At 39.5% G+C, this 19,074-nt stretch overlaps 1 protein-coding gene across 12 annotated transcripts in view; it reads right to left on the bottom strand.

Annotated features, from left to right (window-relative positions):
* Positions 1–6,743, bottom strand: part of wnk1b (WNK lysine deficient protein kinase 1b) — a 91,178-nt gene extending 84,435 nt beyond the window's left edge. For 7 of the 12 annotated variants that reach the window (XM_035996295.1, XM_035996296.1, XM_035996299.1 and 4 more), the window contains exons 1-2: positions 6,149–6,742; positions 1,337–2,959 (exon numbers count right to left, since the gene is read on the bottom strand). In XM_035996295.1, coding sequence (XP_035852188.1) covers positions 1,337–2,290 — 954 coding nt within the window. In that variant the 5' untranslated portion in view covers positions 2,291–2,959; positions 6,149–6,742. Of the gene's footprint in view, positions 1–1,336; positions 2,960–6,148 lie in introns of all 12 variants that reach the window. The other 5 variants (XM_035996302.1, XM_035996301.1, XM_035996300.1 and 2 more) reach the window with 2 other exon arrangements.
* Positions 6,744–19,074: the final 12,331 nt, after the last annotated feature.

Raw genomic sequence — 19,074 nt, forward strand, 5'->3', positions numbered from 1 at the left:
CTGATTTTAGCTCCTGGGACTCAGGAGGACTCAAGGAACATCTTGTGATGGAGATGACAGGAAAACAACCGCACAGTCCCACAGGAAATAATCACACACTGAGAAATATAAACGAGTGCAGATTTTGCACAGAAAAGATTTAATTACACAGTCTCACCTCATTTGACTTTTCTGGTTCTAATTAATTTAACTACAGTATGTTGAAAAGATGGAGCAGACTACCCATGCATGTGGCTAATTATGTTATCCTCTCTCCCTAATATTTTACTGTCATTCTGCAGAAAACCTACAGACAGACATGACCAGCTGAGATTGTTATTCTACATCTGCAACTACTGAATGCACTAAGACGAGTTGCAAAGAGACTATTTTTTCCACTTTTTGTCTGCCTCAGCTTTCCCGCCAACACACATACAGTACAGACATGTAACTCCTCTACATGTCTCTTGTTCACACTTTCTATCTCTTTCTCTATTTCTGACAAACACACTCACTGCAGAAGTTGCATCAGTGCACCATAATGTAGCAACAGCATCCTGTGGTGAACTGTGTGCCATCCTGTCTCATGTTTCACAGAGCACAAGATGCTGTCTTTTTTTGTTAACCTTTATGTATCTACACACAGAGCTGATTGAGAGCTGCCACATAGCAACTATACTGAAGCAGCTAGGAGGTAATCTGTCATGCTCAAGGGCACCATAACTGGGACAAGTAGGTGAGAGATGCAACAGTGTTACCGATTTACTTTCAGTACCCTGAATTTCCCAAACAGACAGTCTGGGGATTTTGACAAGGAAGTCTCTAGTCATAATCTAACTTCTCTAACCTTTAGGATAATACTGTCCTACAAATTCATCCTACAGATACAAGCTGCCACAGCAATCGGGAAATGAAAACCCAGTCGTTCACACTTGGGCCTTGATTGTTTGACATCCTCTCCATCATGCATTACTCATTTATGCATCTTGTGGTGGTAGTAAGCGGATGCACCACAACATCCGTTCACATACATTTAAAAAAAAAAAAAAAAAATCAGTCTGCACCAGTATCTCAATTTCAATCAGAGAGTGATCTCATTTTGTGAACGTTTCTACAGGAAAGCATCCAGGTGAGCAGAAAGTTCTCACATATGAGTAACTTAACAAATTCAAGGTAAAAAGAGGACATGTAAGAAATAATAAAGAGAGAGGTTCAATTCAGCACCTGGATGGAATTGAGACACCTCAGGGACGACCACAACCACAAAAAGACATGTAATGAAAGTCTTATCCAGATAAACAGGTGGAGACAGAGCATAGACACTCAAGAGGTGACAGATTTAGGAGTCTGGACTTACCTGGAGCTCACACCACGCCACTTCCACAGTAGTCTCTGTATCCAGTCCCTTGTACACAGTCTTAAAGGACCCTCTTCCAATCTCAATGTCAAATTTCAGGAAGCGCCCATCTGGGGAAGTCCCTACAGCTTTCGTCTCCACCTCCTCTATATCCTCTTGCACTCGTTTCTCGGCCTCCCTCTGCTCTGCCCGTGCTTTCGCTAGCTCCTTCTCCTCCTCCGTCTCCTTCTCTTTCTCCTCGGTCGGACTACTAACGCTACCCCCGTCCACATGTTCTATCACTTTTCCGTCTTTTGTCACCTGTTGTGTGTCCTCTGACCCTCTGGGACGCAATGTGACGTCAGGCAGTTTGCCTAACGTTTTGTCGGTAACATCCAATACTGTCGGGCTGGGCTCTTTTACTGCCCCATCTGCACTATTTTCTTCAACAATACTACTTGTGGGAACAGCAATCGTGATACTGCCCTCACCTAAATCTTCCTCAGCATTTTCTATGTGCCCCTCCGCAACTGCCCTACCAAGGCCAAGACCAGGCTGAAGGGTTGAGGTTTGCAGGTAAGGACCTCTTGGGACCTCTCTGCCTTCAGCATCTCGTACCCCAGGTCCAGGACCTGAGGGAACTGGAAGGAAGAAGGTGGGAGGCCCTTCACAGTCTGGAGGTGAGGTGAGTATCACAGCTGCTTTGCTGGGCAGGTCCAAAGCTGTGGCATTGGAGTCACAAATGACACTCCGGCGGAAGAAACGGTGCTCGGCTATTTTAGAGTCTCTATCCATTGTGTGGCGCCGACGTTGGACCTCAGGGTCTCCGCTAAGCTTCTCTACCACAAGCGTGTCTGAACTGGCAGAGCCATTCACATTCTTATGGGGGGTTTGGGGTGATGGACAGGGAGAGGCAGAGGGAGGGGGGGGGGCAGGGGCAATCAATTTTGCCGCCTTGCTGCTGCTTTCAGACATTTCTCCCCAAGACTCAGACCACAAAAAAGGAATTCTGTGCGTATTAATAAGGACTTAATCAGACCAATCTATGTGTACACTGTGTGTATGCGGGCACAAATTTCTGTTAGCAAGTTTATTTTTCAAAAGAAAAGCTGTCCGACCTCTGATGAAACTCTGGAAAAAAGAAAATGGATGGGTAACTCTAGTTCCTCTTTGCAATGTCAACTGTTTCAACAAAACAATCTACAGTTCCTACAAGTCCCTTCTGTACAGGGCTCAGGGAAGCCCCAAGAGAGCGGCAGGGGCTTTCGCTTAAAGATTGGGGAGGGAAGGGATGAAAGCCAGTCAAAGGAGGGGGGGTGCAAGCACTGCAACGATGTGACAACCGTCAAATTAACACTCGAATCCATCCTGCTGCCAACATCCAGAGAGGGACATCCACGACATGGAAGGACTTGAGCTAACAGACCAGTATAGCCTCCCAAAGGCTGATAAAACAAGGTATGATTGGAATCCAATCCGTTACAGCTTGATGTGGTGGTCTGGTGAAGTTTCTGTAAGAACAGGCTGAAGCCCCCACTGCTCGTCGTTGAGTCCCTGGAGAGGTCGCTGGCCCGTCTGGTAAGGCCAGACAGAAGACTAGGTAGGCCTAGCCAGGCCCAGCTTGATCTGCTTCGCCCCTTGTTACTAGAAATAAAATAAAAGAAGGAAGAGAGTTGTAAGATTAAACTATATTTTCTTTATACATCTGAACAATCACAAAATTCAGCATCTGCTTTGATTTGACTACTTAACTGACCCAACCAACTTCAAGGGAATTCCAAATGATACTTCCCTGCTAAAGTGGCTGGTACAACATACGTATAAGCTGCCAGATACTGTAACATTTTACAACCATTTGGCCAGTGATCAGTAGGGGTGGGAAAAATTTGATTCTTAGATGCATCGCAATTCTCCAGAACGATTCGATTCTCGATTCAGATAAGTTAATAATTGATTTTTAAAAAAAATTGAGAGAGATATATATATATATATATATATACACACACACACACACACACGATCTAATAAGATATACATAAAATAATTAGGCAAAACACATATAGGCTGTTCATCTACTTTATCACATTACATCCGACACCTTCATGTTCTAAGAAGCCAATTCTCCACCTTTAAACATGACTGAGCCTCTGACATGGAAGATGACTGGGAGAGAAGGTGACTTTCACAAGCATGTATAAGGCTTAAGCATGGAATGACTACAAAATAAAAACCTCAGTAGACAAAACATTTCATTAAAACTTCTGTGTGACAAATATGTCCAAATCTAAGCTTTGTCTAGCTGCTTTGTCTAGGAAGTGATTAGCAAACTGAGTAGCAAACTCAGATTTGTATGTATATTTTTAAAAACCACGCATGGAAATGTACATAAAAAAAATTGTTGCATCGAGACGCGTCGATAATCGGTTTAGAATCGAATCGTGGGCCTCTGAATGGGAATCAAATCGTGAGGTGCCAAGAGATTCCCACCCCTAGTGATCAGCGGTATGAGTGACAGAGGCAGCGTCAGGGTGGGAAATGAAAATCAGACAAATGCTGCCACATTTTTGGTTGCAGTTGACAAATCTGTCAGCTCCTCCAACCACTAAGCAGAAATCAATTCCTCATTTGGATGTTCTATTCCTAAACAATTTGGTTGGTAAAATAGTGAAACTAGCTTAGTACAAGTTTTGTGCACCAAAAAGTGACTATTCCCATTAATTAAAATACTGACTTAAGCAATTCATTATTCCAGATTTGGCTGTAAAATGATTCAGCCTGACTTTGGGCCAACAAAAAAACTCTTGGTTTGGGATTTATCAGTGATGGTTTGACTTGAGCACAATCTTTAATCTCCAACTCAAGGTTGTTAACAAGAATAAGATCTGCATCCCACCTCAACCTTTCCTTCCCGATTGCCCCTGTGTAGTTAATGCAGTGGAGTGATGCAGAAGAGTGTGCGCCTAATTGCTCCACATTCAAAAGTTAGCCCAAAGTCACCACCGCCTGGCTGACCTCAAGGTTAGGCTACTCTGTGGTAATTCAGCAGTTTAGGACAGTGAACAAATATATTATTCTGCCATATTGCATTACAGACATCTAAGTCAGTGCTAATATGCTTCATTCACAGTTCATTAATTAATGTTTAAAACAACAAGATTTCACAAGTCTTATTGACACTGATGCACAAACGTGCAGAATAATTGTCACATTTTCTTAAGTCATCTAGAGTTTCTTCATTTAAATCTTTCCCTACGGGAATTTAAACTGCACAAACCACTTTCACATATATCAACCCAAATGGTGTATGACCACTTTATAGCAAAACATAGGATGCAAAGTCTGCTAGAAAGTCAAAATGATCTCAAGTTAATGTGTCAAATAGAATATGACACGTGCTATTGTTCAGAGAATACATTTTACTGGGTTAAATTTGTCCTGATGGTTTCCTAGTAGTAGTGACCAAGCAAAACACTAGAGACTAATTTGGTCCCACAGGCGACTGCATGTTGTCTCAAATAAGGGAAGTGGGTGAAGGATGAGCACTGAAGATGTGACAGTAGGTATGTGCCTTAAGGCCACCAGGTAGAATATGACTGCTTGTTTCTACCTTTTCCTAAGTGAAAATATGCCCTGTCCAGCTGTAAATGCTGTTTCATTATTTGTATAATGATGTTATTAACAGGTTTTACATTTCTCCTGAAATAATCCCTATTTGGCATTCAATGGCACCTGGCTGTTCTAGGGATTAAGAGAAGTCAGGTATTCAGTGATTTCAGTGATTTCACAACAGCTAGTGGGTGTTATAAAAACTTTAACATAAAGACAACCGGAAAACAGAACAGAAATAGTAAAGTAAATTTGAATTTCAAACAGCCTATTAAAATTGAAAAGGTAAAGTGTGCAACATTATCATTTAAATTAACGTAAATATTGACAGATATTCGCGTGGCAGTATAGGTACAGTAATTATCACCGGTGTGCTGCTTCGACCAATCAGTTGTCCTTTTATAAATTAGTCTTGCTAACACCATAGCACACAAGTGCAAATGTATTGTAACAGAAATATATAAATTATAGATTTATTAGATTTTATATATTACATAAATATATAGATGTAAAGCATTTATACAATATGCAATTATATACAGTATAAGCAACAAACAAGTTGTACAAAAAATTGTATTTTACAGGTGTCAATTCCTCTGTTAACAGGCCTCCAGCTAAATATAATTGACATAGGCTACTGTAAACATTCAACTATGGCCAAAATTGGATGGTCCAACTTAGTTTTCAGATAGAAGGAGATTGCTAGTTAAAAACAAACGTATCATTAAAATATAAAGGATTTGTTATCAGAGATATCAACACATCACCAGTTCCAACAGGTAAATTGATTCCATTCGTTAAGTACGGCTCATTAAAACCTAATGAATAGAACATGTTCGTCCTGTTAAAATGAGCACAGCTGCAATTAAAAGTCCTGTGAAAAGGCATGAGAGTAGTTAAGTAGCTTATTAATATATAGGCTAACTTACGACAATGTATTTTTAAGTTGTGTGAATTGTAAAGATATCTGAATCTTAAATGGGTAAAAACAAATGTGTGTTATATTACTAAATGGGCTGGAAAGACTGCAAGCTGATGATAAATGTCCTAAACGTCAGCTTTGTAAGAAAACGGAGCCGTGCAGTGAGGGGTCCACTGCTGCCTGTTGAGGAACTCAAAAAAACGAGGCTATGAAGCTAACTTTGCTACAGGCAAAAACAAGACTAAAGAAACAACCAGTCAGGATTTGTATAAAGCATGATAATAAAACAAAACATGTACTGTTACCTATTACATTGGTGTGGGCTGTATTGGCACCGTAGAATGATGAAGGTACAAACTTGATTTAAAAGCCTGTAACTCCTCTGCAGTGGGGGGTCCGCTCCGACACAGCACAAATGTCAGTATAGTGCGTCACATTAAAGCCACAGTTGGTTGCCGAAAACCCCGAAAAAGAAGCTATTTACAAAAACATAACTTGGCTACAACCTTATCCTTCTAAAAGGGTCCGAACAGCGTGGCGCTGAGCAGCATACGTGCAGCAAGCCGCAGCCGACAGACCAACACCTCCCACCGGGTAGAGCAGCCAAGTTCGCTCGCTAGTGTCGCGGCGGCTCTGGTACTTATTTCTGTCTGTGTCTATGTTGTCTGTGTCCGGGTCATAAGGCAGCAGTCTCACTCAAAGATGCTATATCCTCATCCGTATCAACATTAAGTCCGCTCCTACGACCGCCGTTATGCTCCTCTTGGCTTGTGTGGCGCAATAAATCCGCTGTGATCCACAGTTATTCCCTGTTTTCAAGCCATCGGACGGCGGCTCTGTCTGCTCTCTGCTCTTCTCTGGCGATGACTCGACAAGGCGACGGCAGGGCTTTCACAGAGACGTGCTGCGTCAAGCAACCACCGTAACCCGGATGATACAGGAAAATAGTTGTTCTCCCAAATTAAAACAAAATTACGATTTATCATCCAAAACGTACACTTATTGAGCTCTGTGTGTGTTGTGGAACGAGTGGTGGAAGAAACTCTCAGATATTTTACAAGTAAAAGTCATGCATTCAAAATACTTGGGTAAACTACAAAAGTATGCGTGTCAAAATAACTCAATGTACAAAAAGTAAAAGTACTCCTGCAGAATGCCCCATTTCAGATTAATGTAGGCTATATCATACTATTCAATTATATGTAGCCTATTGATGCATAATTAGTAGGCTACATTACTTTAATGTTGCAGCTGGTAAAGGTGGGACTTATTTTTTACTAGCCTGCTGGGTAGCTTGTGAATTTCACCAAGGGATCAATAAAGTCTTATCTTTATCCCTAAAAATATATCATCATTAATTTATCAAATATAGTTTATCTAGTAACTAAAGGTATTAGATTAATGTAGTGGGGTAAAAAGTACGACATTTCCCTCTGACTTGAGGTAGAGTAGAGTCGAACAAAATGGAAAAACTCAAGTAAAGTACAAGTAGGTCTACCTCACAATTGTACTAAAGTACAATAGTCTACTCTGAGTGAGTCCACCACTGGGAATGACCAAAAATGAAGTCGCATAAACCCACCAAAGCATGTTTAATCTAGTGAACAGTACTATTGTTAAAAACACAATCCCATTTTTTTGAGCTGTGTTTGTGAGTACATCCTGCAGCTCTCAAGCTATTTACTTGTGCCACACCTCCTATTTGTCCTGTGTTATTATTTCATAGAGGACAGCAGCGACAGCAGTCTGCATCGGTTTGATCTGACATAGATCCAGCTGTGTCCCTGCTGTGTCCAACAAACAGAGCTAGGGGAGGGGAGGAAACACCTCTCACCTTTTTTTGGTTTGCTACACCAGTTATACAGTTACAGTTCAACAACATTCGGAAACATTCGGAATTGATCAATGTGGTCAGTTTATGATTTTAACCCAGGGGGTTCTCATTTGTTTAAACTGATCAGTGGTTCATTTGTTCTTATTTTTAGAAAGATAATTGGTCTTCCATGAGCAAATAAGGGAAACTACCTGTAGTATTTTTGTTTTAGTCTACTTAATCTCCTACAATGTCAAACTAAAATCCATTGTTGACCCAAGAAACATCATTCAAAGTCAATGTTATTATTATTGGGTATTTTATTGGTTTACTGCAACACATTCATTTATAAGAATTCTATTTGACAGGTCAAACCGGAAGCACTGTTGTTTATTCTTGTGATCTTGACAACATCTTGCAACCAGAGGCAGACTCCAGTATCCTGAGCCAGTCAACAGCTGCAATGTGAACCAACAACCAACACGTTTATGATTTGATTTTATGTCTTGGTTATGTTTGACCTATGTGTTTGACACATTCATAGTCAACCTTTCTGAATAATGCGTGTGTTCATTGAGTCTTTCCCTCTTTCAGTGTGTGTGTGTGTGTGTGTGTGTGTGTGTGTGTGTGTGTGTGTGTGGCCTTCACCTGCTCACTCTCTGACTCCCTCATCATCACTTTTAGTGTCAGACAAGCTTGACTCCCTATGGTATTATATTTCTTATCATATATGTACTTATCATGGGTCTAACAGTCCTAAAATGTTGTTTAGTGTCATACAATATCAATATAACTCCAGTTTTTCAAAAGGGAGGGAATAACCAGAAATATATAATGAGATCATAATGTGCTGATTTTTTTTGTGGTTTTGGTCACAGTTACAGTCAGCATAGTCTCACTTTGCCAGACCCTCCTCCAAAGCACGCTGGAGGAGAGTCTGGCTACTCCACATAGCATTCGGGGATGGGAGAAAACCGTGATCCGGTTTATTGGCATTTCTTTAAACCAATCACAATCGGCTTGGGCGGTGCTAAGCCCCGGAGACAAGCCGCGGTGCCGCTGCAAAATAGGCTCAGAAGGAACTTGTTTTGGTGGAACGTGTACGTTTAAAAGTTGTTTTAGTCGTGCAACAGAAAACTCAGATTGGACAGATAGTCTAGCTAGTTGTCTGGATTTACCCTGCAGAGATCTGAGGAGCAGTTAACCATAGTCCTCATATATCGACCAGACTTTAAAATGCCAACATAAAGGAAGCCCAAGGCAACGGATATCCGGCCTAAATGAGTGAAATCCGGCGGATTTTCCGGCGGCAATGAAGCAATCCAGGAAGTGGAACGTCAAGGATATAGACCACCAGTCAGCACATCAGAATGCCACCACAGTTAAGAATCTGACATGTTGTCTGTCTATCAGATCAACACACCCAGATATTGAGCTGCAGCGCCTCTGGCAAGAATAATCAAAACAGGATAATGGTTCGAACCTGCTCATTAGTCTACTTCCTAAAAAAGGAGGAAGAGTTCCTAAACGCACACTATTGTTCATTTTTAACTGTGGGACCTTCTTGTTTGTATTTGACAGCAGGGTTCCAAACTATTTAACACCAAGGCCCTTGCAATGAACACAAAGTGGCATCCCAACATTTTCTGACTGTCACTTTGAATAAATAAAACTATTTCACTAAAGAGCAATTAGTCTGAGCTCTAATCACATCCTATCAGGCATTCAACTTTCATGGTTTGATTTTTAAAAGTTAATTGATTTTTTTTAAATTTTGGCATTAAGTGGGTCCCAAATATATTGTAAATATAACTAAGTTGGCAAAGAACCTGAGATTTATTTCTCAAAATGTAGGCTTGTAATTATCCTCTTTGTTTAGAATAATAACTAATTTCCCCTGAAATGGTGAAGACCTATTTAAGCTCACTCAATAGCCTTTTTTGGATTCAATAAACTTTGTATCATCACTAATTAAGAGACATGCTTCACACTTGCTACATACTCTATATATTCATGCAACTGTTCTTTTGCAAAAGTCTGCAGTTTTGCAAAATGCCATAATAATCACCACTGGTCTATGGGCTAAAAACCTTACTGACAAATGTATACGGTCCTTGTCGTATCTTATCAAATATAGTTGTTATCTAAACTTCCACTGTTAATAGCAAGGCTAATCTACTCAGTATTGCTGCTACGTAATCAGCAAACACTCCTGAAATGATAAAGAGCTGCCATTAATGTTGTCATACCTGAAACTCTCAGATACTCCAGTGTTTGTTAGCCAGGCGAGGACACAAACTGGGTCATGAACTTGTTGTTTTGGATCTTCACATGACCATCAGAAGTTTAATATTTGCAATTCAATCAGTTTTGGTCTTAATTATTGACCAGGTACATTGTTTGTTTGTCTGTCTGTATGTGTGTGTGTGTGTGTGTGTGTGTGTGTGTGTGTGTGCATGCATGCGTGTGTGTGTGTGTGTGTGTGTGTGTGTGTGTGTGTGTGTGTGTGTGTGTGTGTGTGTGTGTGTGTGTGTGTGTGTGTGTGTGTGTGTGGTGGGGTGCTCCTTTGTGTGGTGTGTGGTGAAACTTAAATGCGAGGTTGCCACAACAGCATGACAGCAAGTCAGGACTGAACATACTTTTGGAGAGTGCACAAAGACACTATTGAATGCATGAAATTTACATACAGTATATTTACAACTACCAACAATATATAAATACTATCAACCTATATGTTGGCATACTTAGAGATTCACTGTACAAGCAGTATTTCGTTAAGTTTAATTTAATTTTACGACCTCTCTTATACCCCTTATGGAGGATATAGCTTGCATAATGATACATTTTATTCAAATTTGGCATTTGTCAAAAAACAATAACTATATATAACTGTCTCCATTGCTCTTTCACTTCGGTAAATGTACATATGAATACTTCCTATTCTATCTATTAAATTGGAATAATTGGGCCATGGATATAAGAGCATCACAGTGTTTTAAATGACATTTATTGGCCAACAATTCCACCAAAATCCTGGAAAGCAGCATGCACGTGTTTCAACATGCAGTACTCACCTCAGCATTTCTTCAGTGTACGCACGCACGCACACACACACACACACACACCTTGACACACCTAGCATCTTACTTCAGTAAGCTGTAACACTGGACTGGAAGTGACTCCATGATGATGATTTATTGTTTTCTCTCTGTTCGGACCTGAAGGCAGAATGCTACATACTAGAGCAACACATTTTGGGCCCCATATTACCTTTGGACGACCCCTCTCAAAGTAGCTGCAAGGCATGAGGCCTCAGTAAGGTGACAAGAGACTTGAGCAGCACAATAATAAATCCACATTTCTCACAGCTCATGTAGGAGACACTCTGTCCCCCTAGTCTTGCTCCACTATATTGTGCAACCCTTTAGTTCTTCTAAAAATCCACTTAGCAGCACATGTAAAGCTCACTAATTAACACCTCATAACTTGTTTGTTTAATCCGCAAAAAAAACAATGTGTATGCAGATTCTGTGACCTTTGGACAGAGCCAGGCTAGCTGTTTGCCCCTGTTACCAGTCTTTGTGCTAAGCTAAACTGACCGTCTCCTGGCTCTAGCTTTGTCTTACGTAACACACATGAGAGTGGTATCGATCTTCTCATCTAACTCTCAGAAAGAAAGCAAATAAGCCTACTCCCCAAAATGTTCACAACTTCCTTAATGATAGATTCTGCACCCTGTGTAAATTTCCATGTGCCCATCTGAGCAGAACATATTGGTGTGAATCAAGCTTTAGCTGACTCAGGAATCAGCTGTCATTGGCTTTTACTGTATTTGAGCAATCTAGGAGAAATTGATTACACCGTTGCAATCATTGTACTGCAAGCCACTTTGGATGCCGATGTAATGCCTGAAATCCAAATGTTATGTAAAGCTTTTGAGTCAATACAAATTTCTTCATGGCTGTCCATAGTGCAGGCAGTGACAGGGCTTGAATGTTCATGGAGACAACAGGTCTCGTTAGCTTGACTGACTCGAACAGCTGGATTTCATTAGCTGAGAGATTCTGACACCATAAGCTTTCACTCACTGACGGCTGAAGGCTTTTAGAAAAAAACTAAAAGAACTAACCCCATCCCCTTTTATCAGCAAGTTTTCAGCTTTCTTTCTGTCAAACAAACTGTAATCTAAACTCCAACTTGTTCTGCCGTCTTCAACAGAACTCTGTGATGTATGACGTAATATATTAACTTCATGCCTCACTGATAAAAGTAAAATATTGTCTTTTCAGATTTGCTTTACATTGACCTTTTTGGTGAAGGAACATTATCCCAGATCTGTTCAAAATATTGACACACACACACACACACACACACACACACGCAAAAGAGGATGACAATATGTAGGGGAAATATGCAAAGAAAGGCTGCCGACATGGCAGTGTGTGTGAGTGTTTGTGTGCTGTTCTACCATATTAAGCATGCAACCATGCAAACTCCTCTCTGGAACTTCAGCTGTCATCAATCAGTTCTGGATGGGTAAATTGTCATGTTAAAAAAACTTTGATAAATGTGTGTGTTTCCAGAGATCTGTCTATTTTAACCTTCGTGATATTTGACCTCTGTGTGTGTGTGTGTGTGTGTGTGTGTGTGTGTGGATGCAGGTTAGATAACTGACAGATTGTCTCTTCTCTTTAAAGACAAAGTGTAACCTGTCTTGATGCTGCTTTTTGAGAATTTGCCCTTCCTAACGAGTTACAACAGGTTGGAGAACTTCTCAAAACTCAGCTCAGGTAGGCAAATTTGGGCTCTCCCCCCTCCCCCCCCTATCTTTTTCTCTCTCACACTCTCTCTCTCTTTTCTCTTACTCTTTTTGAGTCTGAAGAATTTCTCAAATGGTAAGTATGTAAAAACTACTTATCTTATCTACCTATCAAAACCCAGACTGTCATGCGTGTAATTCATCTTACGACACACACATTCTTCTTGCTTGCTGTCTTCACTATCTCAGCCTGTCATGTGTTATGTTACACCCAGTGTCAGAAATAATTGGCGACAAAGGGCAAAATGGCACCCAAATTAAAGGTATTTGCCCCATCAAATACAATTATGTGATTGTGTATGTAAATGCCTCCAAATTCATCAGGGACAAAAATCCCCCAAAATTTCCCCAAGAAAAAACATTTAATTTTCTATCGTGATAACATGTGTATTTCATGCTACAGAATGCATTCACGGACATCTGACATTAAATTAAATTAATTTGTGATTAATTTACCAATCAATCTTAAAAAAAGAGACAACTTTTGCAGAACAAGAAGTTAATATATCCAACATCCACAGAACCTCTCTAGCTTTGAGACTGGCCAGAAATCAGATGTTGGCTCTGAATGTCGGCCGTGGGAGACAATTGTTTTCAGTATTTAGTAATAAAACAAAAAAAAACAAATGGTCATTTAACAATTCAAGTTGGCTGGAGAATCATTCAAACCACCTGATACTATATTGTGGACATTGAATTATTGTAAACTCTCCTGCAGTTGTTCAGAAACTTAGATTTGACCTATTGCATGTCATTCTACCTACACACTGACACCCACACACCAGAGAGCTTCTTAGTACAACTGAATTCAACAAGTGAAGCAGCTGGTTGAGTGCCTTGGTCAAGGGCACTTCAGCAGAATTTACTGAGGAAGGGAACAGTAAGATTATTCTTACCTCTTTTTTCTTCTGCACTGCATGTGACAACACTCTGATCTCTTGAATTATGATTGCATGCCAGTAACTCAGCGTGTGTGCTGTATGTATGCGGTTGTGTGTCAGAGGATGTATTTTAAAAGATCTCATGTTGCAACAGTGAACCTGTCACTTCCCTTCTCTGTGCCACTGCATGTAGCTCTCTCCCCCTGCTTTTATTTGAGCCTGTGAAAGACAGGACAACTTTTGAGGCAGCCAGGTGAGTTACCTTGGTGTTGGTGGCGTGTTTTATGCAAATGAACATCCCGTTGTTTGTGAACATTTGAATTGTGTTTTAATCTTGTGTCTCTGCTTCAATAGTGTAACAATTACCTTTATAGTGTATCATATAATAGAAGGAACTTACTGTAACATATCAAATAAACATGTTCTTACAGTAACTGTTGTGGCATTGTAGCCTACAGTATGGAGATCAGGGCCATATCACTCAGCAGTACATCCTTTTACCAGATAGTGTCACTAAAGAGTCCAGAGGGGAGGTTTGAGAGATTTCACCTGATCTTACTGTAAACTTTAATTTTCTATTTTCTCATTTGCTCTGTGATTCCACATTTCTCCCTACAGACCTGTTAGGAATCCATTATTCTTCTCGGGCCAAACAAAATGTATCTACATGTTCTCACTCCCCCCGGTAACAGTCCAAATTGGAGGCAATTAACGTAAATGAGATCTCTCTCCCTGCAGGGTGAGGAGTAGGTTAAATATGACATGGTGGTTGGTTCTGAACTGTAATTGTACAAGAAGAGAATGAGGAGAGGAGAGTAGAGTAGAGGAGAGGAGAGGAGAATGATTAAACATGGAGAGTAATTAAAGAAAAGAGAAAACCAAAGAAGATAATTACAGCCTTTGATCTAGTCCCATTAGAAATGGCTTTGTTTGGCCATGTTTCTAACGTTTTTTTAATGGAAGTTTAATATAATGGCTTGCCTGTGGGCCAAACGATAACCACAGAGAAGAATTCTTTAGTTTTTACCTCTTGGAAATCCCTTATTGGCAGGGTTAGGTGTATTAGGACAGCTCAAATGCTGAAAAAAACATTATCAAATCATGTTAATGCTAGGTTTTTGCAAATATGGTTAAGGGATTTCTCCCAAAAATGTGCTCCTTTTTTCGGACGAAAATAACTGTGGTAACACGGCATTACAGTGTGTGTGTGTGTGTGTGTGTGTGTGTGTGTGTGTGTGTGTGTGTGTGTGTGTGTGTGTGTGCACGTGCATGTGTGTGTTTTGTAGACTACATTTTGCACTAATACAAAGCCACATTGTCCAAACCATACTGTATGGCTTTAAAAAGTAGTTATTAGGGTAATAAAATAGGCTAAAGTTTTCAGTCAGCAGCTGTTTCCTCTAATTACTGTTCATGCTAAAATGGCAGCTTGCTGCTAAATCTTGTTAGAATAAATGTGCAGAGTGCAAAGTCTGTAAATGGAAGATAGAATTTGCAGGTGGGTCGAAGTGGCTTAACCAGAGTCTCCATCTCCAAAATTAGATTGCAAAGAGGCATTCAACAGGTGGGTAATATTGCTGTACAATGTAATGAGTGTGTGAGATTGGCAAGAAAAAAATTAAAGTACACACAATTTTTTGATTATCTGCAGTTATGCTTTAAAATCTAATTTCCTGTTTCCCAGGGAAAAAAAACTGATGTATTCCTAGTAAGTAATCATTTTAAAGCCACAAGAAAACATTCAAGCCTGGCGTGTGCTGAATGCTGAACTTTGAGTCATTTTGAGTACAACAAAAGCAGTTTCATTAAATGTACCATATTAAAAAAAGAAGCTTTTTATTTCTTGATGGTTGAGTAAAAGCATGTGCATGTCTGTGTGCATGTATGATTGCATTTGTTTGCAGTCTGTCTCCCTCACCGCCTGAGTGTTTTGCCAACCTTTTCTTTTTATCAAAGCCCTCCTGCAGCGACTGAATCATTTTCATTTTTCTTTACAGCAACTTCAGAAACATCCAATCTCCATAAATTGGTGCAACTACAGTCCTCATTTTATAAAATACAGTAGTTTAATGGGTGCAGCAGGGGTCCAGGGCAGACACACACTTAAATTGGTAAGAATCAATTGTTGACCCATTTTGCCTCATAACAGTCCTGGTTACTCAAGTTTTGTGTTAGAACCTTAAAAAGCAGGTTGTTTAGCCTTGAGTGCAAAAATTGTGATTAAGGTATCTGAATTTTACAAAGAATTGTCTCTGTTTAGCTGGACTTCAGATTATATCTATGTGTGTTGAAGTAAGGGATCATTTTGTTTATTAATTACCATTGCTTGGCAATAAAATACGTTGTATGTTTAGGTCCTAGAAATACATAAAAGAAAGCCTATAAGTAAAAATGTTGAATTACCACACACCCTCACATTTAGCAGGTGAACTACATAAAAGCACATGTACACCTGCACACCTGTCAGTGATATAAACTTACACCTTGATCAGTGCTGTTAGAAATACCCTCATCCCACGGTACCCTGCTCCTTCAGTTGTTTATGTTTGCATGAGAATGTGGGCGTGATAATATGTTTTCATATCTGTGAGTGTGTGTGCAGGCATCGGCATGTGAGTGTTTGGTCCGATAATGTTATCAGCTGGTATCAGAAGTTTAGATGTGCAAAGTCGCTCTGTTAACTTTGAAGTGGGTTACCTGTTGAGTTAGTGTGTGTGTGTGTGTGTGTGTGTGTGTGTGTGTGTGTGTGTGTGTGTGTGTTTGCATCACAATGATGAAAATTCTTGGAGCATAAAGGCCCTTTTATTATTGTCAGAATGAGAGACTGGTAGCCTGCTGTCTGGTTAATGTGTACTTGTATATGCATGTGTGCATGGCAGACAAAGGTAGAAAGCGAGAGGTCAGCGCAGCCTGGTACTCAACTGCTAAAGCCTCTGTGTGTTTGTGTGTGTGTGTGTGTGTGTGTGTGTGTGTGTGTGTGTGTGTGTTTAGTTTAATGAATGAACAGAACCAGCATTCATGAGAGGTAAATTTTATATTTTAAATCTCAAAAAAATACTTAGTCATTCTCTAAACAATGGCTGGATAAAATGGCAACTGCCTTCTGGCAGATTTTATTAGCTGTAGCTAACAAATTATGCTAACATTAGCTACATGATTTGGATAAAAATGCTGTCTAACTATTTAATGTTTTCAGCTGACCTACTGTATTCTTAAATGGGAAGTCTGTAAAACAAGAGTCTTAAACGTGTTTCTTATGGCTATATGACATCATGCTACAGTAAAAGATAGATGCTACAGCTGAAGGTCCCTGGCAAAATACTCATCGATTTCCTCACCATTTTGAAACAGTATATTTTCACTTTTAATGTTACAGTACAAGAAAAAAGCCTTTTTATGTTAAGAAATAACTGATGTGATAGCAAACATAACCCTGTCTTGGGTAAAGAGTTTGGCTGGGGATGCTGGAGTCAACAAACAATGTTGTTAGATATTAATTCAGGTAAGTGTCGTGATTTTTTTCCCCAACGATTTTTAAAATTGGATCTTTCCCCAGAATCAATTTTTTTTTTTTTTTACCAATGATTTACCTTAATATTTTCTATTATGTCTATGATACAGCTGGCGGCAACTACATCATATCCATTTCCAGCAAAACAGACCGAAAGCAGAAAATGCAGAAAATACATGTTATGTACTTCTATACAAATGAAATAAATGTCAGATTGACTGACTGACATGTGATGTGCATTCTTTTTAGAAAACTAGTTTTTAGAAATGTCTCATGATATATTGTCTCTAGAAGTGTACTATTGAACTTTTGTTTTTGAAGAAAGAAAAGAAAATTGCAATACTCAATTACTGTCGAATCGCAATACTTCTAGAATCGCAATACAAATTGAACTGGCACCCATGTATCGTGAAAGAATCAAATCGGGACAAAAGCATTTTGTCCCAGCCCTATTAGATATGCTCCTTGGCCTTGGAAGTAATGCTCAGTTGCTGCACAACTGTAGGTAGTAAGCTAGTGTGCCTGACATGCTAACAATTGGTTTTTACGTTAGAGCAGGTAAATACACTGTTTATTCCACTTCTACACTTTTACTCTTTACGTGCTAATGTTGTGCACACTGCATCTTAAACTGCTTAATTAAAGAAATGTTTTGTTTGCAATTTATACATATCTCAAAAAGCCAGCTAATAGTGTTTTCTGAAATGCTATTGCTTTCCCACCAAAGTTCATAATACATTAACCCCTCATTATTAGTGTCATGCCTGAAGTTATTGTGTAAGTATATTTAAAACAGCACATGATTATTTAAGCTTTTTGCACACTTCGAAGTATCCACTTATTACTGTACATAAAACCCATTATTTCACATCATTATTTCCCCAGCAGCTTTTCTGTCATATGTGATGTCTCACTTTCACCTTCACAAATAGCATGAGTCATTTATTTTAATAGATTCAAATGACCACAGGCAAGTCCCAACTGAAATCTGCTCACATGGACAGTATGCTACTAATAATAACCTCCATACACAAATCCATACACGTTTTTTTCCCATTCATTCATGAAAGAGGACACTGAAACAAAAAGCCAGTGGTGCAGGTTTTGTTATTGTTTCGCAACACCTCACAACTGTGTTTACAGTCAAGCAAAATTGCTACATCAAGAGCATAAACATCACAAAGCTCCTGAAGACTTTACTTAGAGACATTTAGTTAACAGATGTGTACATGAGCAACCTTTTACATTTAGCTGTCAAAAACCTCATCCTATAATAATCTAGGAGGGAGAGTATAGATGTTTATCATAGTTCATAACTATTGTCTACATAGCAGTTATTCTTCTTCTTGGAACCAAAGAATTAACCATGAGGATTTTGGCTATGATAAGCATTTAAACTCTTAGTTTCTAGGAATGAAATTCTGTGGGCAGGACGGTTTGTTTTTACCATCTCATTTAGGGATTAACTTGGAATCAATGTAATACTTGCTTTGTAAATCCAAACTATAGTATATATGTTTCAGGCTGTGTGTGTGTGTGTGTGTGTGTGTGTGTGTGTGTGTGTGTGTGTGTGTGTGATGTTCGCTTCAGGTACACTTAATCTAAAGAAATTCCTGCCACTGAGGTGATCATTTTTCTGAGGATTGTGAGTTTGTAGCAGTTTTTTTAATCACTGTTGACAACCACCATTTCCCTTAGGACATTGCGTATGTGTGCATATTTGAACAAGAGAGAAAGAGAGAGAGAAGAAAAAACATGCTTTATTCTTTTAACTTTCTGTATGTGTGTCATGTGTGGTCTGTCGGATGTTTTATTTTTGTGTCCACTACAACATGTATGTTCCACTCATACTGAGAAGAAACTTCTGGGTTTGAAGGGTGTCTGTCTGTCTGTCTGTCTGTCTGTCTGTCTGTCTCTCCCTCCCTTTTCCTGTCTTTCTCTCTACAAAGTAAACAACCGCACATGTCTCCTCAGTTTTACAAAAGGCCATTCACCCTCATAATCTAATAAACAATTTTAAAACACTTTTTATTTCAATTTAGTCCCATACTGCCGGCTATTTTGTCCTGTACATTTTAAACACTGCTGAAAAATGAAACTTAGAGTCAGTCTACGCTTCTTTTACATTAAACCGAGAAAGACGAGATAACACATTCTTCCTGTTACAAATAACGGTTCCCTGGTTAAGAGAGCTGTAAACCCCTAAC

This window comes from Sander lucioperca, chromosome 20 (genome assembly GCF_008315115.2).
Source record: "Sander lucioperca isolate FBNREF2018 chromosome 20, SLUC_FBN_1.2, whole genome shotgun sequence".
Classification (NCBI taxonomy): domain Eukaryota; kingdom Metazoa; phylum Chordata; class Actinopteri; order Perciformes; family Percidae; genus Sander; species Sander lucioperca.